Source organism: Helianthus annuus, chromosome 5 (assembly GCF_002127325.2).
Source record: "Helianthus annuus cultivar XRQ/B chromosome 5, HanXRQr2.0-SUNRISE, whole genome shotgun sequence".
Lineage (NCBI taxonomy): Eukaryota > Viridiplantae > Streptophyta > Magnoliopsida > Asterales > Asteraceae > Helianthus > Helianthus annuus.
The window spans coordinates 126,936,207-126,960,453 of NC_035437.2; the positions used below are offsets into that span (position 1 = coordinate 126,936,207).

Genomic DNA, 24,247 nt, shown 5'->3' on the forward strand with positions numbered 1-24,247 from the left:
TCTTTAACTGAAGTTTATATTTATAACTGAGTTTCAGTGGTTACATTAATTTTGGACTATTATTATCATTGTTGACATATGGTCAAAAGAACGGCCAATGCCGGTTGAAAGCGTGGGATGACTTCATATTTGTTATTTATTAACAAAAAAATATATAAAATTAATATACTTAACTTCGATGACGGGTCTTAAACTTTTAACTAGAAAGGGTTAGAAGTTTTAACCAAAAGTAACAAGGAAGCCAGACTCATGACATATAAATTTTAGAGTAAACTTCCGTTTTCCTTCATTTGGTTTAGTTGTTTTTGTTGGGAATCAGACGACAAATATGCAGCGGAGTTTAATGATGTATTAGGGTTGTGAGTGGGATTTGTGTTATCATAGATAAGTGATCCAAATTGGATATGCATGATGAAGTGATATTGATGAACAATTGAAGTGATTAAGCGGACAATTCTTAGAGGGAATAAGAATGTCTTGATACCGGATATTGTTTCCGGTAACTCGAATATATACATATGAGTATTTGGCGGTTCGAAAATGGCGGGTAACTGTCAAGGACAGTTATTTGAAAAGTTTTTCCGCTTATCTACCGATCATTACATAATCTTATCACTAACTAAACTAATACATATCATATGGTGTTCTAATTATATGTTCGAATAATAATAAAACATATAAACATAACTTAATTTAATAAATCCAACATAACCCCCCTTAAACTAAGTTATGTTTCCGAGCTTGATCCAAAACGCTTCGATTTGCTTCATCTACAGCCCATCTTGCATAGTTGAAATTGAAGCGTTTCCTTCTTTTCCCTTTATTCCAGTCTTCATCATCAATACCTGCAAATAATGCGACTTGTTCCGTCCCTGCAGATTCTTGTTGAGCCTCTCCTGCACTTTTTGATCTTTCATGGCAGCCACCGGTAGACTTTCCTTCTTCTATAACAGTCTCCTTGTCCTGCACTTTCTTTTGAACTTGTTTGAAATTGTAATAATACTCTAGGATATCAAGATACATGGCATATGTGACTCTCATGTAATCTCCGTCTTCATAATCGAATCCCATATCATTTGCTATTGCAGGCCACAAGTTCTCCGTTGTTACATTTCTGTAACCCCCATCCACGGCCACCAACAAGTACAGACTCAGCAAGTTAACTTTCTCATGTGTGAAGCAACTGGTGGAACCGGCCTTGTTGAGATTCCCATGTATTCGAATAGAAACCATTTAACCAATTCTTCAAACTTTGAATCGAGTATATGTTTATACTTGACAACAAAGTCTCGATCATCCAGTAAGTTCATAAATGCTCTACAGTCTTCGAATTCTTTGAATTCCATAGCCATAACGATCATGATACTCCAATCTGTCTCTTGTGAAGACAGATGAAGTTCTTCAAAATATGAATTCAAATATCGTTGCTTGAACTCTTCATCAAGTACACCTTCTTCAATTATTTTTTGCTTTTCTTGTAACCCAATCTCCTCTTCCCTCGTCATCCCACTCGCTTCATTAACCAAATTATTCACCGGAACAGAAAACATGGGAAAGATTCTGCAAGTATCACCGTCTTTGTTGATAGTAAATCCTTGCATAGTCAATTGATCCATGCTTAATACGTTTCTGTCTAATTCCGGAGAATAAAAAATACTCTGAATTTTCATAATTTCATTACTCGTTTTAATCTCTACCGATCCAACTCCCCGTGTAAACAAGAAATTTCTTTCACACGTCTGTGTATCAACCCCAATAATGTGTTTAATGCGTTTAAACACATTCAAATTTCCGGCCATGTGATGTTTAAACACAGAACTAACGTACCATAAATCGCTCCATAGCCCTCCTTCGGTACCGACAACGATCATTTCTTGATGATCTTTGATCCCTCCTTCTTCGTTCTGTATCCCCGTATTCACTGCTTGCCGGATAAGTTGGGTTGCCTCCTCTGTTTCCTTTTTCAGACATGAAGAAATTTGATGCCCGGGTTTTCGGCAGTAAAAACATACCTTTTCCCAATAACGATGTTTGTTCTTGCCATTCATTTCATCTGTACAATGTTGGCACGGTAAGAGTGTGGATGTTGATCGAATTTCAGTCGTCTTCATCTTTCCCGTCGAAGCTCTGATACCACTTTGTTGGGAATCAGACGATAAATATGCAGCGGAGTTTAATGATGTATTAGGGTTGTGAGTGGGATTTGTGTTATCATAGATAAGTGATCCAAATTGGATATGCATGATGAAGTGATGTTGATGAACAATTGAAGTGATTAAGCGAACAATTCTTAGAGGGAATAAGAATGTCTTGATACCGGATATTATTTCCGGTAACTTGAATATATACATATGAGTATTTGGCGGTTCGAAAATGGCGGGTAACTGTCAAGGACAGTTATTTGAAAAGTTTTCCCGCTTATCTACCGATCATTACATAATCTTATCACTAACTAAACTAATACATATCATATGGTGTTCTAATTATATGTTCGAATAATAATAAAACATATAAACATAACTTAGTTTAATAAATCCAACAGTTTTAATGGTTTTGTCTCAATCCTTTAAAAATAGCCATTTTACTCATTGATCTATTTAACTTGTCTCTATTTCACTCTTCACCTCTAACTCTGTCTAAAATGTTTGTTTAAGATAAGGGTATTATGGTAATTTTATAAATAATGATTAACATATAACTAATTTATTAATCTAAAAGATCAAATCTCTCTCTATCTCTTTATTATCTCTTTACTGTAACAACAACAACCAAAACCACAATCACCATCCACCTTTACGAATTACCATATCTCTCGCTCTCTCTAAACCCAGTATCTTTTTCATTGATTCCGTCACCACCACAATACTTCCGGCACCACCACAGTAAATTCCGTTAAACCGCCACCACCACCACCACCTCGTCATTAGAACCACCACAATACCCCCATTATTAGAAGCACCACCACTTTGATCTCAGGCCTGTGAAGCCATAAAAACCGTCAGTGCACTCTAGGGTATTTCAGTGGTGGTTATTGCAGATCTAGGGTATTTTGGTGGTGGCTATTACAGATCTGAACTCGTCCACCGCTAAGGAACCCCCAAATCTGTGTAGGGTTAAGACCCGGGGCTAGGGGAATACGGGGGGTCTAAAACTCAGATCTGCGGCGAAATGGGTGAGTGGTGTTGATGACAAGTGGTTACAATTTGCAGGTGGCGGTGGATGATGACGATATTTGGTGGCTGCTTGTGGTCGTAGGTGGTAGGGGGTCGGATTTGGTGTTTCGAAGGGGTTCATTTTTCAGGTGAGGTGGGTGGTTTAAATTGTGGTGGTTGTGGTCGACTGATTGTGGCTGGCAGGTGGTGGTGGTAGGTGGTGAATGGTGATGGTGATGTCGGGTGGTGGTGGGCGGTGTCAGGTGGTGGATGGTGGTGTAGGAGAGACTATATTTGTTATGTGTGTGTGTATATATATATTAATACTTTACATTTAAATGTAAATTACCAAAGTACATTTATTTTATATACTTGAAATTACCAAAATACCTTTCAATTATCATACAATATGGATGGAGTTAAGGCTGTGGAGCAAACTAGCGATAAATCCAACATCAGGGAGTAAAATGACTATTTCTAAAGAATTAAAGTAAAACTGTTAAAACGATCAAACCACAATGAGTAAAACGAAAGTTAATTTTAAATTTTACACTTTCAAACGAAAAGTGAGAAGGGGAGGGGGTGTCCCCCTCTGCTTAACTTTATACCGATTAAGTTTTTTATTTTATTATCATTTACATATCATGTGCGCCCGCTAGTGACCAAAAAGTTTGTTCGATGTTTAGAATCTTGCCAGACTTTATATTACAGCCAATACTGGGAGGTTATGCATCAGAAGTCTATCACTTCAAATTACCACTTGACTTATTTATTATTTGTACAAACAACCTTTAACGTGATGTTATGGCATCCAGGTAGATGCTTCTTGGCTTATTTATTATTTGTAGAATTACATATTTTGCTTATTTATCAGCTTACTTTTTCTTATATAAACAAACAAACCTACGCACTAAAATCGCATTCAGCATTTATTTTCGTACAAAAACTTAATTTTATTTCAGTTAAGGCATTCACATCTCATCCCCCATCCTTAACCACATAATTTAACTAAAACTCACAATTTTTTTTTAATTTGTTACTCACTTTTAAAAAAAAAATCCTACATCACATTCCCAATATTTTTTATCTTTCTTCTACTCACATCTACTCGTAAATATATTAAAATAAGGCTAGCATGAGACCTGCACGTTGAGACGAGTGAGGACCAGTTACTTTTGGTGCACTCGGTATAGCAAACAAAAGAAAGGACCAAAAAATATGGTCGTAATATGCCTAAAACATGTTCACCTTAAGTTTTTTATGCTACTTAGGTTAACTTTATCACAATATTAAAAATTATATTCAGTAATAAAAAGTCTTAATAAATATACATCGTAATTTGTATTTTTGTATAACAGAAAATTATATTAAAACGGATGCTTAAAGTAACATGTCTTAACGCATAATCTTAAAGTATTATTATACTATATAAAAATATAAGATTGTAAACCTAACAATTAAAATATGTAAATGAAAGGTTTTAGCATTAGGGTTTAGTTTTTATGTTTTAGAATAGGGTTTAGTTAAACTGTCATGAAACCCGTACTTAATCTCGTTAGTTAAACTGTCATGAAACTGCTACAAATAAAGAGCCTTATTATAAACCAAGTAGTGATTTATACCAGTCAATTAACCGTTACATTAAATGTTAACACCGCTATTAAAATCATTATTTTTGTAATAATGAGGAGAAACTAATTTGCTTTGTATGTTGGATTTAATTTATCTTGGCTCAAAACGGTTCAGATAAAACCCGATTTTAGAAGAAAAAGGGATTTGGGAAAACTTGCGGAAAACCGACATAATAGATAGCTTGAGAATGTGCCACCTATCCCACCAAATGCTTTATTTATGATACGAGTTTTTAGAACCCGTGTGTTTCGATAGGACTATCAAATTGTACCAAAGATGGATGTAAAAATGTTGAACCACAACGCGCGTTGCAAAGTGTTAACTCATCAACTTTAAACTAGAACGTAAAATTACATTATCGTAGGAAAAAAATATTTTAGTCAAAACGATAACTAAACAAACCCAAGAAATTAATCAAATAGTACTAAAAATAAATAGATTTAGCTATATAGTTAAAAAGAAAACATTGCATTGAATGTTAATTCATAGTTATCAACAATAAACGTTACATTTTAACTATCATATTAAATAATTTGGTAATATGGTGGTAGTCCATTGACAAAAACAAAACGTTTAAACACCTTAGTTTGAAATGGTAAGATTTTGGGTTCAAATTCTATAGAGTACAGGGTTTAAAAGAAAATTTTACCATTCAAAAAAATGGTATTGTTTCAATCCCACCATTTCAATATACCGTACTATCCACAATAAAATGTAATAAAATTGTACTTTTTCAAGATAAAATAGAAAAATCATTGTAAATTAGCTTATAAAATAATTAAATTTTTTTCCTTATGAGAAACCATATCTTCATTTAAACCATACCCTTGACCCATTCTAATTAACTCACCCTATTTATTTAACCAATCATGACAAAGCAAAAAGGAATAGTAATAATGCGAGTAGAAATATTTTTGTAAATTAATATAGGGGAAATTAGTATGATTGTATGTTATTGTACTATACACATCGATTAGTGAAATATAAATCTTTTTCTCCTTGCATCTCTTTTGTATTGCCTTGCTATTAAACTAGTTTTATAACAAATTATCAGCTTTGCTATTAGGCTAGTTTTATAACATATTACCAGCATGAAAGTGCTCTCGCCAAATCCTAGTCATGTTCCAATAAGTGATTTGTAGTCGTTTCATTAAAGTATGTTCAATCAGACATTCTTATAGTTTCTGTTAAATTAATTATTGATATCCACTTACCACTCTTTTGTTTGTATGCAAATGTATTTCTTCAAAGTGATCATAAACTTAAATAAATAAACAGTAGCTTCCTTTTAAAAAATTAAAAGTCTTTCGAAAAAAATAAATCGTAGCTTCGTTCTTTTTTAAACTATTTTAAGAGAAAAATATATTTGACGTATTTCTAGAGAAATACCATTTTAGTGTTTTATTTATCAATGCATTGTATTCTATTTATATAAGATTAAATATGAAACATAAAGAAAACATTAGCTAATTAAAATTTAAAGCAGGAAAGGTTACAAAAAAGTGTATTTCCATATATCCACTTTATAAAGTCAAAGCATTATTATCAATATAGTTTTAAAAAAAATATTTAATATTCAATATTAATTATTATTAAAATGATTTTGACCAACAAATATATATAAATTTGATGGTCAACCCAATACTAGTAGCAGGACAAATATGCACATACCATGTATGTTGTAAAATAATATTATATTTTTGTATTACTTGACGTTACTTTTAGTAAACAAAAAATAAAAATAAAAAAAAATAAAAAAAAAAACGTTAAAACATAAATAAGATAAATTTACTTATTGTATTCATGTCTTTGTACTTGTTGATCTTATTATTATAAATTAGTCTCATTAATATTATGTTTAAAGAATTAGCAACTTGTTTGGGACTAGCATGTTTGTTTTAAATAGTTATTGCATATGTCATGAGTAGCAAGAATTTTATCTAAGATTTGTGTGCATGTTTATTTGTTTGGCTGTTCTTACATGGGCCGAATGAATTTTAAGCTTAAGTTAAGAAGTCATAATCTATAGTCACAAATTAGTAAATTAAAGAAAGTTTAGGTATTATATAACGTATTTTCATGTGCTTGTAATTTATTTATAGGGCCATTTATATCAAAATGTTTTGTTATAACTTGTTTTATATGTCGATATACCATAATGTCTTGTATTTTATAATCTAACTTTATAATATATCATATATTCTAGATGTTGGTATCAATAGTATGGAATAGAATAACTAAACCAAAATTATTGTCAATCTCATGAAAAAGTGTAAATATGTTTAGACATGACGTCTGAAATGTAATTCTCTTTAAATCTCATTATTCATTTATAGAATATCGTAGGATCAAAGAGCGATAAATGGTACATGACGGAATTATGTAATTACTTCTCATTTATATTATGTCGTGAGAAGATTAATTATAAGGAGAAATAGGGTAAAATAATATTCATTTATCACACTTAATATATGCTTCTAAAGTTAATTTCTTTTAAAGATATGAAAAGTTTGACATGATCTAGTACATGTGTAACCAAGTAAATATGGAATCATGGATATATTTAGCGAAATTGTAATAGTGCTAATGTTAATAATAAGATCAACCATTAGAAATGAGATATTTATCTAATAATACGTTTAACCATAATTATTTACAAATCAATGGAGTGATCATATAAAAAATGTAGAAAGCATAAAAGTTATACATGTAATACATTGTTCTCTAATATCTTATGACTTGAATTAGCATACGTGCAAATAATACATATTGATCATAAACCAAAAGTTAATGGATCATGATTATTTAATTGATTGGCATAACCGGTTAGACCACGCCGAGTCAACGCTGATATGAAATTCATTGAAGACCCAAAAGATTCTTCCTAATAATTAAACATACAACATATTCTTTTGAGGGAAGTTAATTATTTGCCAATTAAAATAGGATATGAATCCCTAAATAGTCTAGAAATAATTTTTGGGTGTGAAAATCCTAAGATGATACTATTTAGTGTTTTAAATCGATGCATCATCTGAATGGTTATCAAATCCACAATGAAGATTGTGTGACTTATGGAATAGCTAATGATAAAACAAGCATATTGTTCTAGATTGACGTATTTATTTTTGTTATAACGGTGACTTTGATTCCTAAGTTATTAATGATCATTAAAATAAGTGTTTTTGTTGAGATGATCTGTGACAACCAGAAATTTCTAGGTCTTTCCTCTACACATCACTTGTTCACGATTCTGTTTCATAATTTGTTTTGTGTTGTAACATGTGCATTGTGATGGAATGTTTAAAGTATTGTTATAATGTTACATGAAAACTTAGGAGTTGTTTAAGGGTTAGACTTAGCATGTTTATATTTAACTTTGGATTGTGCACACACTTAATCATGAAGAGCCCGAGCCAACGAAGAACTACAGTTCTTCGTCACAACCACTCGACGACGAAGAAAGGTCTTCGTCACAACCTTGTTCGACGAAGAAGGTCTTCGCAACAAGCTCTGCTCGATGAAGGTTGGAGCTTCGTCATAAGAGGTTCGCCGAGAGGGCCTTCGGCCCAATTGAAACCAGGCCCTGTTCACATCTTATAAACATACATCTGTACGTAAAACCTAAGGACTTCATCAAACTCTAACACTCAGCCCTTTCTCTCTCGGCCGAGGGTATTCAAGTGTGTTCATCGAAGCCTCAATTCTTCAAGCATCATCTCCTTCTCTAATTCAAGTGTGCAACCTTAACACTCTTGGTTAGTATAGTTCATCGCTAGACTGACTCGTGTCTTTGTTATCATTGATTTTGTGTACTTGTATGCTAAAGTTCATTAGTATGAGATCTAAGTATGATTTTGGAGCTTGTTTGTGATTGGGCTTCGCATGATGATTTGTTAAATAGATGATTAGAGCAAACTGTATTTCAATATAAGAGAATTACTAGTGATATTAATCGGAATTATGGTTTCAAGAAGTTGATGTCTGTTGATGAGGGGATTCACGAATGAGTTTATATGATAAACAAACCTTGATGTGCCGTAATGTAATTGATTTGATACTGAGTGATTGATGATGTTAATTCTCATGATAATTGATGATGTTAATTTGTATGATGATTGATGATGTTAAATGCTAAGGTAATTAGGGTTAGTAGGAATCACGACAATCTGTTAAGGATCAGCGAAGAAGGATTCCCGACGAAGAACCCAAGTCGACGAACAATGATTCTTCGTCCACTGGTCTCTTGCGAACAATTAAGGGTTCTTCGCCGCCATCACTTATTGACGAAGTCTGAATCTTCGCCTTGAAGAATTCTTCGCCGTGAAGGATTTTTCGCCGTGAAGGATTCTTCGCCAACATTGATTCTTCGCCGTAGAGTATCCCACGAAGAATGGACTCTTCGTGGAGATGTTGTTAGCAAACAAACAGAACAGTTGTAACAATTTATATAGTTTATGACTTGTATGAGATTTGAATGATTGCTATCTGTTATGTGATGATCTTTGTTATGAATGCACACTATGATTATACGTGAACAATCTGAATGTAAACTGATTACGTGTACATGAACACCATAGGCTTTGACTGATTAAGTGTGAACATGTAACTAGTCATACCGAGCAAACCAAGTTGAGTTCACTTCTCTCAATACTAGCATGCGTCCGGTGGGGACAATCAAACAGGTAAATAAATAAACGGGTTTTCAGAAACCCACATCCTCGTAGGGGATGTCAGGCAGGTTTCACAAACCCATATCCTTGAAGGGGATATGAGGCGTTTTTCAGTAAATGTTGATGTTTGATAATACACTCACTTTCTATCACTTAAGTCCCATCATACTACCGAACAAGTTGCTTGTAGGGCAAACGGGTTATTAGTTGATAGCGCTATTAGGTTTGGCACCCTCACGACGTACCTGGATAGGACGGGCATGAACTAATAACTTTAAAATCATGACTAATGTTTGATAGAGCATTGGAGAAGGACAAAAAGGAGCCGTCTGCGGTATTGAGTTATTATCAATATAACATAAGTCAATACTTGGTAACAATCGGTTAAACAAACTATGAACTCACCAGCATTGTCTGATACACTTTTCTGCATGCTTGCAGGTCCTTAGGTACACTGTCATGGAACTTGCTGTCTGGGAAGCTGGAGTGGTCATGGGTCGTGACATTTGGAACCGCTTCTCGCTGTTGCATTGTTTTGAACATTATTCATTTAAACTTATTGAACAAACTTATTATGCTTCCGCTGAACATGTTTGATTTTCTAAACTGGTGTTGATTTATACTATTTTATTTAATGGGAAAGTTCTATTTTCTTTATGGTTCAATGTGATTAGTGGCTAGATCCTGATACGTCACACGCTTCGCGGGGGTTTTCGCTTGTGGTATTTTTGGGGGTGTGACAGTTTGGTATCAGAGCTAGGTTATAGTGAACTAGGTTTTAAAACGTTTTCCTAAAACCAGACTATAACCAAACAACATCGAAAATGACCATGACACTCAGCTCCGGATTGCAAGGTTCGTCCTCTGTTTACTTTATGCATTACTTACCTAGTAGACACACACCCACGACTTGCATGAAACTACATACCATGATGTGATTACCTGTGTTACATGCTCTAATGATGCTTGATAGTTTAACACTACCCTTCGACTTGTGTGATTCCTAGTTTTACAATATCCTTTGTTTTATTGTTTGAGTGTGGGGAACCTTTTAGCTCGAGTTAAGAGGCACTGAGATAAGCATGCAAATTGCCTTATTATTATGGGTGCACACATAATAATGATTTGAGGTGCATGTGAATCCCAGTGAGGCTTAATAAGTGTGAAAGGGGTTCTGTTCCACTATTCGTATAATGTTAGAGTTTCTCAAATCCATGGAAGTCATAGTGATGATTGACTTCAACTTAACTGCGATCCTTATCTTTTCCACTCTTCTTGTTTAGAATCATGAGCGGACGTGGCAGACGTAACGGTGGACGTGGAGGTGGCCGTGGCGGTGGATTTGGCAACATCAATATGACTCAAGCAGAGTTGACTAACCTGATTAACACACGCGTGGCTGAGGCTTTGGCAGCTTAGCAAGCTGGTAAGATATATACCAGACAAAGCATAGTCTTCGGTCATTCACTCGATTCTTATTTGTGCGTACTTTCTTTTTGTTTTAGGTCAACCTGTGAACCAAAACCAGAATAATCCACTTGTGTGTACGTTCAGAACGTTCATGGATTTCAAGCCTCAAACTTTTAGTGGAGCTGAAGGTCTCGTGGGACTGCTCCATTGGTTCGAGAAAGCCGAATCCATTTTTGCTATGTGTAACTGTTCAGCTGGGGACAGGGTAAAGTTTGCTTCTGGAACCTTGGAGGACGGTGCTTTGACTTTGTGGAATGCTCAGGTGCAGATGCTGGGAATTGAGATGGAAAACGCTACTACTTGGGATGATTCTAAGGAACTGATGAGAGAGGAGTACTTTCCTCGTGATGAAGTGCAAAAGTTGGAAAACGAGTACTATAACTTGAAGATGGAGGGTTCTGAGATCGAGGCTTATATGAAACGGTCTCACGAGCTGGCAAACATGTGTCCTAACCTATCCCGACCACCACCCCGCAAGATCGAACTCTACATTAAGGGATTAGCACCACAAGTTAAGGGATTAGTCACTGCAGCAAATCTCGATAACTTAACACGGATTATCAGACTGGCTCACAAGATCACTGATCAGGAGGTGGAGCGTGGCTCGCTGCCACCACGTGTTGATGCTACTACTGCTACTACTGCTACCCCCACCACCTACAACAAACGTAAGTGGAATGACGCAGACAAGGCGTGTAACTCGAATCAGCCGCAAAAGAAGCCTGACAACAACAACACCCGCAGCTTCAGCCAGTCATCCTCTGTCAACTAGAATCAGAACAACAATCACACTTTGGGCTCATATGCGGGGAAACAACCGAAGTGCAACAAGTGCGGTTTCCACCACTATGGCTCGTGTAACCGAGCATGTCAAAGGTGTGACAAAGTGGGTCACATGGCGAAATATTGTAGAACTCCACACCCCAAGCAACAACAGCAACAACCTCAGCAACAGCAACAGAGGCAACAACCCCAGAAGAATCGAGGTAATCAAAGGGGATGCTATCAGTGCGGCAGTGAAGGGCATTTCAAGAAGGATTGCCCACAATTGAATCAGAATGCCAACAATAACAATGGGGGTAATCGCCAGAACAACAACGCGGGAAACAACAACAATGGGAACAACGGTGGGAATGGCGCTCGCGGGAGAGCATTTACGATTGGAGCAGGTGATGCAAGGAACGATGGCAATGTTGTGACTGGTACGTTCTCTATCAACGGTATTTTTGCTACTGTATTATTTGACTCTGGTGCCAACTGGAGTTATGTGTCTTTGGGGTTCAGACGTCAGTTAGGGTTAACTCATGCGCCTCTTGTAAACAAACACGTAGTGGAATTTGCTGATGGCAAGTCGATAGAAGCCACACATGTACTCTTAGGGTGTAAACTCGATCTTCTGGGTCAAGTGTTCGACATTGACCTTCTCCCCATCACTGTTGGTAGCTTTGATATAGTTGTCGGTATGGATTGGTTGTTTAGACACCGAGCCGAAATACTTTGCAAGGAGAAAATCGTGCGTGTACCTCTCCCTAGTGGGGAATCGTTGTCTGTCCATGGTCATCGAAGTGGTTCAATCGTCAGCCTCATTTCATCCATGAAATCCTAGAAGTGCTTACGGAAGGGCTATCCTGCTATCCTTGCACTTGTTACTGATACTCAGCACGAAGAGAACCGAATAGAGGATCTACCTGTTGTTCGTGAGTTTCCTGATGTTTTTCCCGAGGAACTTCCAGGTCTACCTCCACACCGTCAGGTAGAATTCCAAATTGATCTTACACTAGGAGCAGCTCCGATTGCTCGTGCACCTTATCGTCTTGCACCTGGAGAGTTGCAAGAATTGTCTAATTAACTCCAAGAACTGTTTGATAGAGGCTTTATCTAACCTGGTTCTTCGCCTTGGGGAGCCCCGGTTTTGTTTGTAAAGAAAAAGGACGGATCGTTTCGCATGTGTATTGACTACCGTGAACTCAACAAGGTGACAGTCAATAACCGTTATCCTTTACCTCGCATCGACGACCTGTTCGACCAGTTGCAAGGGTCGAGCTTCTACTCGAAGATTGATCTAAGATCAGGCTATCATCAGGTGAGAGTCCAAGAGGGGGATGTTCCAAAAACAGCTTTTCGAACGCGTTATGGCCATTACGAGTTTCTGGTCATGCCATTCGGGTTAACCAACGCACCGGCGGTATTCATGGATCTCATGGACTGCGTATGTAAACCATACCTTGACGACTTTGTCATCGTGTTTATCGATGACATTCTGATCTATTCTAAGAACAAGGAGAACCATGACCGACACTTGCGTCTTATCTTGGAACTCTTGAGAAAAGAGCAACTTTACGCGAAATTTTCTAAGTGTGACTTCTGGATTCGAGAAGTACACTTCCTTGGCCACATTGTTAACGAAATGGGGATACACGTGGATCCTACTAAGATTGATGCTATCAGAAATTGAGCGGCACCGAAGAATCCTTCAGAGGTGCGACAATTTCTTGGTCTCGCTGGGTACTATCGCATATTTATCAAAGACTTCTCAAAGGTTGCTCAACCTCTCACCGCATTAACACAGAAAGGCGTTGTATATTCTTGGGGATCGAAACAGGAGGATGCCTTCCAACTCTTGAAACAAAAACTCTGCAGTGCACCGATTCTGTCCTTACCTGAGGGTACTGAAGATTTTGTGGTGCACTGTGACGCCACTATTCAGGGTCTCGGTTACGTGCTAATGCAACTTGAGAAAGTGATAGCTTACGCCTCTCGTCAATTGAAGACTCACGAAAAGAATTACACGACTCACGACTTAGAGGCATTACATGTACGGTACTAAATGCACTATTTTTACTGACCATAGGAGCCTTTAGCATATCTTCGACCAAAAGGAGTTAAATATGCAACAGCGTCGCTAGGTAGAACTCTTAAACGACTACGACTGTGCAATCAAGTATCATCCAGGTAAGGCTAACGTTGTAGCTGATACCCTTAGCCGAAAGGAAACAAAACCCAAACGTGTCCATGCCTTGCAGCTCACCATCCATTCTAATTTACCTGACCAGATCCGTTCTGCTCAAACTGAAGCGTTGAAAGGGGAAAACATTGAAGCTGAGTATTTACGGGGCATGAAGAAATGACTTGTAGAGAGATCTGACGACATCTACTATTTCATGGAACGAATATGGATTCCTCTATATGGTAACCTTAGAGATCTTGTGATGGATAAAGCACACAAGTATCGATATTCTATTCTTCCAGGTTCTGATAAGATGTATCAGGATCTACGAGTCTTATACTGGTGGCCAAAGATGAAGGCCTACATCGCGACTTATGTAAATAAGTGTTTGACTTGCACGTAAGTCAAGGTGGAATATCAAAAACCCCCTGGTCTGCTTCAGCAACCGGAGATACCTATGTGGAAATGGGAGCAAATTGCTATGGATTTCGTCACTGGATTGCCAAGAACTCAAAATGGAAATGATACCATCTGGGTGATCGTTGACCGTCTCACAATATCTGCGCACTTCCTCGCAATCAAAGAAACTGACAAGTTCTCACAGCTAGCTGGTGTCTATCTAAAGGAAGTGGTTTCCAGGCACGGGGTGCCAACCTCCATGATCTCTGATCATGATCTGACTTTCATATCCGATTTGTGGCAAGCGATGCACAAATCATTTGGCTCACGTCTTGACATGAGAACTGCCTATCACCCTCAAACGGATGGTCAGAGCGAGCGAACCATCTAGACATTAGAAGACATGTCGCAGGCATGTGTTATCGATTTTGGTAAAGGTTGGGAGAGACACTTACCCTTGGTGGAGTTTTCCTACAATAACAGTTACCATACCAGTATCCAGGCAGCTCCGTTCGAGGCTTTATACGGACGGAAATGTCGATCTCCTCTCTGTTGGGCTGAAGTGGGTGACAGCCAAATCACGAGTCCGGAACTTATGCTCGAAACTTCTGAGAAGATTGTACAAATCAGAAATCATATGGCAGCAGCGCGCGACCGTCAGAAAAGCTACGCTGACAAGCGTAGGAAACCTTTGGAGAACGCTGTAGGCGATCGCGTTATGTTAAAAGTCTCACCCTGGAAGGGTGTGGTACGTTTTGGAAAACGCGGCAAGCTTAATCTGCATTATGTCAGACTGTTTAAGATTTTGGGATGAATTGGTAAAGTGGCATACAAGCTCGAGTTACCAGCTGAGTTGGGTAACGTTCATGATGTCTTCCACGTTTCGCAACTTAAGAAGTGTTTGTAAGATGAAACACTAGTGGTACCACTCTAGGAACTGAAAATCGATGACAAGTTGCAGTTTACCGAAGAACCTATATGGATCGGGAGGTCAAGGTCCGTAAGCATAGCCGAATTCCGATCGTGAGAGTCCGTTGGAACTCAAGACGTGGACCGGAATTCACGTGGGAATGCGAAGATGAGATGAAGCTCAAGTATCATCAACTTTTCCCAACTGACCAATCTAATTCTGAGGCCCCTGGTGAATTTCGGGATGAAATTCCCTTTCAAGTTAGGGATGATGTGGCACCCGAGGAAAATTCACAGTCATCCTGATATCTTATGACTTGAATTAGCATACGTGCAAATAATACATATTGATCATAAACCAGAAGTTTATGGATCATAATTATTTAATTGATTGGTATAACCGGTTAGACCACGCCGAGTCAATGCTGATGTGATATTTATTGAAAACTCAAAAGATTCTCCCTAATAATTAAACATACAACATATTCTTTTGAGGGAAGTTAATTATTTTCCAATTAAAACAGGATATGAATCCCTAAATAGTCTAGAAATAATTTTTGGGTGTGAAAATCCCAGCATGATACTATTTAGTGTTTTAAATCGATGCATCATCTGAATGGTTATCAAATCCACAATGAAGATTGTGTGACTTATGGAATAGCTAATGATAAAACAAGCATATTGTTCTAGATTGACGTATTTATTTTTGTTATAACGGTGACTTTGATTCCTAAGTTATTAATGATCATTAAAATAAGTGTTTTTGTTGAGATGATCTGTGACAACCAGAAATTTCTAGGTCTTTCCTCTACACATCACTTGTTCACGATTCTGTTTCATAATTTGTTTTGTGTTGTAACATGTGCATTGTGATGGAATGTTTAAAGTATTGTTATAATGTTACATGAAAACTAAGGAGTTGTTTAAGGGTTAGACTTAGCATGTTTATATTTAAGTTTGGATTGTGCACACACTTAGTCATGAAGAGCCCGAGCCAACGAAGAACTACAGTTCTTTGTCACAACCACTCGACGACGAAGAAAGGTCTTCGTCACAACCTTGTTCGACGAAGAAGGTCTTCGCCACAAGCTCTGCTAGACGAAGGTTGGAGCTTCATCATAAGAGGTTCGCCGAGAGGGCCTTCGGTCCAAATGAAACCAGGCCCTATTCACATCTTATAAACATACATCTGTACGTAAAACCTAAGGACTTCATCAAACCCTAACACCCCTCCCTTTCTCTTTCGGCCGACGGTATTCAAGTGTGTTCATCGAAGCCTCAATTCTTCGAGCATCATCTCCTTCTCTGATTCAAGTGTGCAACCTTAACACTCTCGGTTAGTCTAGTTCATCGCTAGACGGATTCATGTCTTTGTTATGATTGATATTGTGTACTTGTATGCTAAAGTTCATTAGTATGAGATCTAAGTATGATTATGGGGCTTATTTGTGATTGGGTGTCGCATGATGATTTGTTAAATAGATGATTAGAGCAAACTATATTTCACTATGAGAGAATTATTGGTGATATTAATCGGAAGTTATGGTTTCAAGAAGTTGATGTCTGTTGATGAGGGGATTCACGAATGAGTTTGTATGATAAACAAACCTCTATGTGCCATAATGTAATTGATTTGATTCTGAGTGATTGATGATGTTAATTCTCATGATAATTGATGATGTTAATTTGTATGATGATTGATGATGTTAAATGCTAAGGTAATTAGGGTTAGCAGGAATCACGACGATCTGTTAAGGATCAGCGAAGAAGGATTCCTGACGAAGAACCCATGTTGACGAACAATAATTCTTCGTCGACAGGTCTCTGGCGAACAATTAAGGGTTCTTCGCCGTCATCACTTATTGACGAAGTCTGAATCTTCGCTATGAAGAATTCTTCTCCGTGAAGGATTCTTCGCCGTGATGGATTCTTCGCCAACATTGATTCTTCGCCATAGAGCATCCCACGAAGAATGGACTCTTTGTGGAGATGCTGTTAGCAAACAAACAGAACAGTTGTAAAAATTTATATAGTTTATGACTTGTATGAGATTTGAATGATTGCTATCTGTTATGTAATGATCTTTGTTATGAACGCACACTATGATTATACGTGAACAATGTGAATATAAACTGATTACGTGTACATGAACACCATAGGCTTTGACTAATTAAGTGTGAACAAGTAACTTGTCATACCGAGCAAACCAAGTTGAGTTCACTTCTCTCAATACAAGCGTGCGTCCGGTGGGGACAATTAAACAGGGAAACAAATAAACGGGTTTTCATAAACCCACATCCTCGTAGGGCATGTGAGGCAGCTTTCACAAACCCATATCCTTGAAGGGGATATGAGGCGGTTTTCAGTAAATGTTGATGTTGGATAAGACACTCACTTTATATCACTTAAATCCCATCATACTACCGAACAAGTTGCTTGTAGGGCAACGGGGTTATTAGTTGATAGCTCTATTAGCTTTGGCACCCTCACGACGTACCTGGATAGGACGGGCGTGAACTAAAAACTTTAAAATCATGACCAATGTTTGATAGTGCATTGGAGAAGGACAAAAAGGAGCCGTCTGCGGTATCGAGTTATTATCAATTTAACATAAGTCAATACTTGGTAACAATCGGTTAAACAAACTGTGAACTCACCAGCGTTGTCTGATACACTTTTCTGCATGCTTGCAGGTCCTTAGGTACACTGTCATGAAACTTACTGTCTGGGAAGCTGGGGTGGTCATGGGTCGTGACATTTGGAACCGCTTCTCGTTGTTGCATTGTTTTGAACATTATTCATTTAAACTTATTGAACAAACTTATTATGCTTCCGTTGAACATATTTGATTTTCTATACTGGTGTTGAGTTATACTATTTTATTTAATGGGAAAGTTCTATTTTCTATATGGTTCAATGTGATTAGTGGCTAGATCCTGGTATGTCACACGTCTCGCAGGGGTTTCCGCTTGTGGTATTTTTAGGGGTGTGACATGATCACTAAATGCCTATGATTGGTTACAAAGCCAATGAACATGAGAGTAAAAGTTAATGTGGTGTTGGTAGATTGTTTTACATGAAACAAATTAATTCACACCAGGAACAAAGTTATAATTCTTCATCCTCATTATAGTTGATTTTGGTCAGAAATCTAATGTGCCCTCTTAAGATTTATGATTATGCATTATATATTGAAATCGATTCACCGCAATGCACAAAGATAGAACTTCAAATTTGATTGGGAATATATGTTGAAGAATAGAGTCATTAATGAAGAGTTTATTTAAGGCTCAGTTATTGATTTCCACTTTATCAAATTGAATCAACATTTCCAACATTAGGGAAGTGTAAAAAGTTGGAATGAATTATCCTTGTCTAATCTTGATCCTAATAATATACCGAGTGAACCAAAGGTTCCAAAGATAATTTATTTACCGAGATTAAATAATCAATTACCTAATGGGTTCGCTCACCTAAATAGTGTGACTAAGTACGTCACATAATCAACCGGTTATGCTTCAGTTATATTAGTAAGTGTTAGTGTATTTTCGTGTATCCGTCATTGTATGAATAGGTTAGATTGAGTCATATGCTAATTATGTGTGTTAAGTAAAGCAATACGAATGAAGATGGTTTCATTTGCTAGGTGTGTCTAGTGAATGGATGGCGATTCGCTGGAAGAGGGTCAGCAAATAAGGTATTTGCTTGATGTGTTTAACTAATGATCTCATTCGTAGAGTTGAATTGAGTAAATGACTCACATTTCCTAGGATGATGTTAGCGAATGGGAGGTGGCTCTATAAATACCAGTTTATTCATGCAGATCACACTTGATTTCCCGGTTTGTCATGATTATCTATATGTTTTTCTATTAAATTATATTTTATTATAATGTGCATATCTCAACTTCTTTCATGTTACCAAATCAATCACTAAAACCTGGATTTCGATCCATTTCATGGTTTTGACAATAATTAATGAGTCTATTTCACGTATGAAGCGTGGTAGACTTGTTGATTTCAAGAATAAAATTCCTCGAATTTTGGAGCAAGTAATGAAGATAGTCTAGTCGAGGTAGTACTAAAAAGGTCTCCTGAAGAGACATTAGACATGACATTTCCCCGAAGAACCTTAGATACTTGAAAATAAAAAGATCTTATCAAACTATTCATGTATAGAAATGTATGGAATCAAAATAAAATCAACGACATTAAACTTTTGTATATAATGTAACAGTTGGAATGAATGAGGACCAAGATTTAAAATTTGTCTATGAATGAAAACATATAAATGATTGGCCAAAACAGAAAGACGCAAATAAGGCAGAGTTGAATTCTCTAACGAAATAAAATGTTTTCGGGCGAGTATTACATGCTACTAATGTTGTAATATATGTTAGATACAAGTGAGTCTTTTATGTGAATCATGTGAAAATTAAACTAACTAATATATGACAATATTCATGGTAAAAGAATTTTTTCAAAGATCTGTGATTGATTATGAGAAGATATGTTATCTAGTGGTGGATGCAATAACTTTCTAATATATTATTGTTCTGGTGATACAATGCTTCTAATAAATGTTGTCATTCACTTGATATAGAAAGTTTAGATGAAAGTCCCCGATGGCTTAAGTTGTCAAAGTCATGTAAAGTAAATTCTCGAGAACACCATGATTATTGTATATAGATTCAGATCAAAATACATCATGTTTATATCAAATTGAATATACTTAAAACTGCCAATGAATTTTTAAAACAATTAAGTGCTAAATAGTAATATGAAACATTTTAGGAAGTATTTCTTGTGCACCAATACATATGCAAGGAATAAATGGAGCCCGGTGATTATGATATCTCATTGTGTAAAGATGGTAAAATATGGATTGGACATAAATTGGATATTATCTATTCTCTAATTGATTTGCAAAATGATAAAGTTTATGTACCAAAAGATTCAAAAAGAGTGAATGCACATACATGATTAGTCGAGATGAATTAAGTTTCTAAAGGATTGAGGAACATTGATATTAAAACCTCAAAAATGCCTTCTGTAAGTTAATAAAATGTGTATGAACTAAACTAGTCGGGTCAAGTGTTTTACAACTCCTCAGATATTCTATTCTGATAAAGAGGTATGTAAGTTTGATAAAATTAGCCATTTTTTTAATTAAAATTTCACTCTTAAAATTTCTCTATAATCAAAGTTTACAATGATGTACACATCAGAGAGAGAAACTGCCAAGCGTTTAGATTGAAAACATATGAAACACCTTAACACAATGTAATTATTGCTCAACTTACAATTCGAGTATATGTGTATTTATATATTTATTAATCCATCAATGTACATCCACAAGATGTTAAGACATTTTACGATAGACAAAGCTCATCCTTAAGGTACGTCAAAGGTTGTTCAATAATGAACACTATATTTCCTATTAAAGAAATCGAAAATTTTGATCCAGGAGTACCATAATTAAGTTTAACTAGTATTAAGGCCCCCCGCGTTGCGGCGGGGGGCGTAAATCGTGCCAAGTAGCACCAATGCTATATCCGACCAGCAACACCGAAAAAATGGGTAAAAACAAAATAATAAAAAAGGAAAAATAACACCGAACGAAAACATACGTAAAATCATTGAACCATGCATGCATGTTGTGTCGTGTTAATGCAAAAAATTAGACTAAAACGTAAAATATAGAAAAGAATAACTAAGTCGATCTAGGACCCCGCTCGTTGCGATGAATCTGTCAAACAGGGAAATAAGGACGCATTGTGACGAGTCTGTCAAATGGAAAAAATAAACGAAGAAACATTGAACCCACGCGCACATTGCGGCGTATTCACTCGCAAAATTTAGAACGAAGCGTAAAACAAAAAATTTAAAAAAGATGAAAAGTATGGGGGATCAAATTTGAAAACAAAAAAAAATATTAGGGGTTAACTTGAAAAAGTTGAAAAGGTTTGGGTAAAAGTAAAAAAAATCAAAGAAGTTAAAATATAAAAAAATAAAAAACGAGAACCTTTAAATTAAAAATGAAAAAGCCAACTCTTTTTTGAAAACCTCCATATGTTTAGATTACAACATTATGAAGCACCAACATGTTATTAATTTATAGTATGAAAACTATGCATTAATATATCTTTTAAACCACTATTTCAATATAGTCGTGGATCTTATGATATTTGTTTTCGAGAGGAAGCACCAAAAGTCACATATGATGATCATCCAACGTTTCACTATTTTCCTCATCAACGGTTCATTGGTTACAAAAGCTTGGAGCAACTTTCTAGGAAGATCGGCACACATCACTTAAAGGCTACATATTCAAATGAGGGAGACTATCATACAAGTTTGACTATTTTCCCTTTAACTAAGTTTTATTCCACTGTTTTTTCATGATAAGGTTTTTAATAATGAAACATACCTAATCCAAAAGTATGAGGGAGAGAAAATATGTGTTGCACTTTGAGAATTTGTCCCACTAAGTTTTTAGCATAGTTTTTAATGAGACAACATCTCTAAGCGTATAAAATTGATAACTAATGGGGAGTGTTATAAAAATATTATTGTTATTGTGGTTATCAATGCCTAAAGTAAATTAGACTTATTCTATAAGTTTTCTTCCCTATATATACTCAATTGTATTTTATTGTATGACATACCCTAATCAATGAAATATCAAACTCTTTAGAACGTGGGGTACGGTGGGGCGTGGGTTGGGGGCATAGTGCGACACGTGGACTATGGGGCACCCAAGACCAAAAGCCAATTTCAAAAGGGTATGGCAGGGCGTGGCTAGCCCGGCGTATTAAAATAAAAAAAATCTAAAATTTAAACATCGCCTGCTATGCCCTAGCCAATAAGAGCCGGCCACATAGGATCGCTAGCATGCCTCACACCTGGCCTTAAACTCCCGCCCAATGGCCCACGCCCAAACCCAAGCCCACCCGGCGTGATGACTTGGGTGTTTCTCTCCAACCCACGCCCCATACCCCATAGTCTTATCCCTAGATCTGTTATACATTGTTTTTCTATTAAACCGGTTTTATAACAGAACTATTTTTTTATCAACATTTTTTAAACTTAAATATCACATAAGACTAGAAGGTATGGTGAGGCCCATTCCCATGAGGATGGGCTGCCACGTAGGCGCCACATCACCGGCTCATAGGGGATGGACCTACTTCATTTTTGAGGGGGGTGGAGGATGGGGCTACCCCACCTTAATATTTTATAATTTTTTAAGTTTTTTTATTAACTTAATAAAAACTTTATAAACTTTATTAACTTAACATACGCAATTGCTAGCGCCTCCTCCTCTACTTTTGTCCACTGTCTCGGCTTTGCTCTCGAACCACTTTTTTTGCAGTGTCGGATTCGGTTTCAACCGCCTTCCCTTTCCCCGTTTTTTTTTTTGCGCTTGAGTTCTTTAGGTGGCGATTCGGGGACGACTTCATCATCATCGTCAAGCTCCACCGAGGGTTGCGGTTGGGAAGTTGGCAGTTGCGATTGGAATTGATCAAGTTGAACCGAGTTGCGTTGCATGAATTGTTGGAGTGCTTGGTATTGTTGCATTTGTTGAACTTGGGACATTTGGGAGAAGGCGTTAGGTGATTGTTGGAAACCCGAAAACGTAAATTGTGGATTCCCCCACGAAGGATCCATAGCCGGAATGTAAGCGGGACTCGAAAAAAAGTTAGGATTGTTCGGGTTGGGGTTGTTTGGTTGAATGGATTCATGATGGTAAAAAAAATGGGAGTGTTTTTTATAAAAATGGATGAGAATAGGAGAAGAATGGGAGAAATGGATGTGAATGGTATAAAAAATGGATGAAGTTAATATATATTTAAAGTGAAAAAGGTAATTTTTTTTTATTAAAACTATCCGTTATGCAACGGATATATTTTTGAAAGTGGGGCCGTTGACTTCGGTTGTGGGTCGGTGGATTCGCCGGGCCGTTTTGAGGGGGCGGTGTGGGGGACCGGCGCCGGTCCCCATACCACTTAGTCTAGCATTTTGTTTACAAGAATTTATATTCATATACTATATATATGCGTGTGTGTGTGTGTGAGAATGTTTAATTCATAAGACCAATTAATTCGAGAAGAGCGAGAAGAAGATATATACTTCAGTTTTCCAAGCTTAAAAGTTTAAAATTAAGTTAATATATAAGAAAGTCATTCAGATACAGTGTTTATTAAATAATCTTGAAATACAAAAACAATATTAATATTTTTTTTCTACGCATATAAGCTACACATATGTAAATTATGTGTAGAATTATTTCCTACACATAATCTAACACATGTGTATCAAAAAGTTTAAAAACTTAAAAAAAAACATATAAGTATTTTAAGTTAGTGAATTTTTTTTTATGTATATAGCATATAATTTTGTATGTAAAAAATTTAAAACTTAATATATGAAGAAGTTTAGTTTTCTTCTCACACTACTCATAGTTAAAACCTCTTCACAAATGAAACTCTACCAATATATATAGAGAGCGAGAAAGAGAGATGAATGCATATCAACTTGTTTATTTCATCCGAAACTAAAAAAAAACTCAATTTGTTGGTTACATGGAAATTATAACAACCCTAAAATAAAACGACACCCTCGAAATATTTTTCGACACCCTAATATATTTTAAAATACGCCTATATGTCTTAAAATACACCTCATACGTGAAAACCGAGCCCAAAATACGATATAGCATTAAAAATAAAATAAAAACACAATTTTCGTATCGCTCGCGGGCCGCGTAGCCTATGGCTACATCTTACGCGGGCCACGACAACTTGCATTCAGGGCTGCACCCGGTGCCGCCACGTGTCGTCACGCGTGTCGACCTTACTCATGACCCGGATCAGCTATGCCGTAGACCCCCCCTACTACGCGCGCCGCGTAGGCCTTAGCCTCATCTTACGCGGGCCGCGTAAAACTCGAAATCAGCCCCTATAAAGCTGGAGCTCGGGGTATCAGTTTCAGTCGCTCAAATTTCGACTTTCTCTCTCAATTTCTTAATAGTAGAAGTTATACTCGGGCCTAAATCCCCCCTAA

The 24,247-nt window shown here is 36.7% G+C and overlaps 1 protein-coding gene across 1 annotated transcript; it reads left to right on the forward strand.

The window, feature by feature from the left end:
* Positions 1–11,822: 11,822 nt before the first annotated feature.
* Positions 11,823–12,776, forward strand: LOC110943578 (TPR-containing protein DDB_G0280363-like). The gene is made up of 3 exons (XM_022185320.1): positions 11,823–12,147; positions 12,259–12,503; positions 12,588–12,776. Exons 1-3 carry the CDS (start codon positions 11,823–11,825, stop codon positions 12,774–12,776), a joined length of 759 nt encoding a protein of 252 aa, XP_022041012.1.
* The last annotated feature ends 11,471 nt before the right edge of the window (positions 12,777–24,247 follow it).

What these genes read in the sequence shown, in the direction of transcription:
- LOC110943578 (XM_022185320.1), top strand. Translation starts at nt 11,823, where the DNA reads ATGGCGAAATATTGTAGAACTCCACACCCCAAGCAACAACAGCAACAA. An exon ending in TGGTACGTTCTCTATCAACG is followed by an intron (nt 12,148 to 12,258) that starts GTATTTTTGCTA and finishes ACAAACACGTAG; the next exon opens with TGGAATTTGCTGATGGCAAG. An exon ending in GTCATCGAAGTGGTTCAATC is followed by an intron (nt 12,504 to 12,587) that starts GTCAGCCTCATT and finishes ACTGATACTCAG; the next exon opens with CACGAAGAGAACCGAATAGA.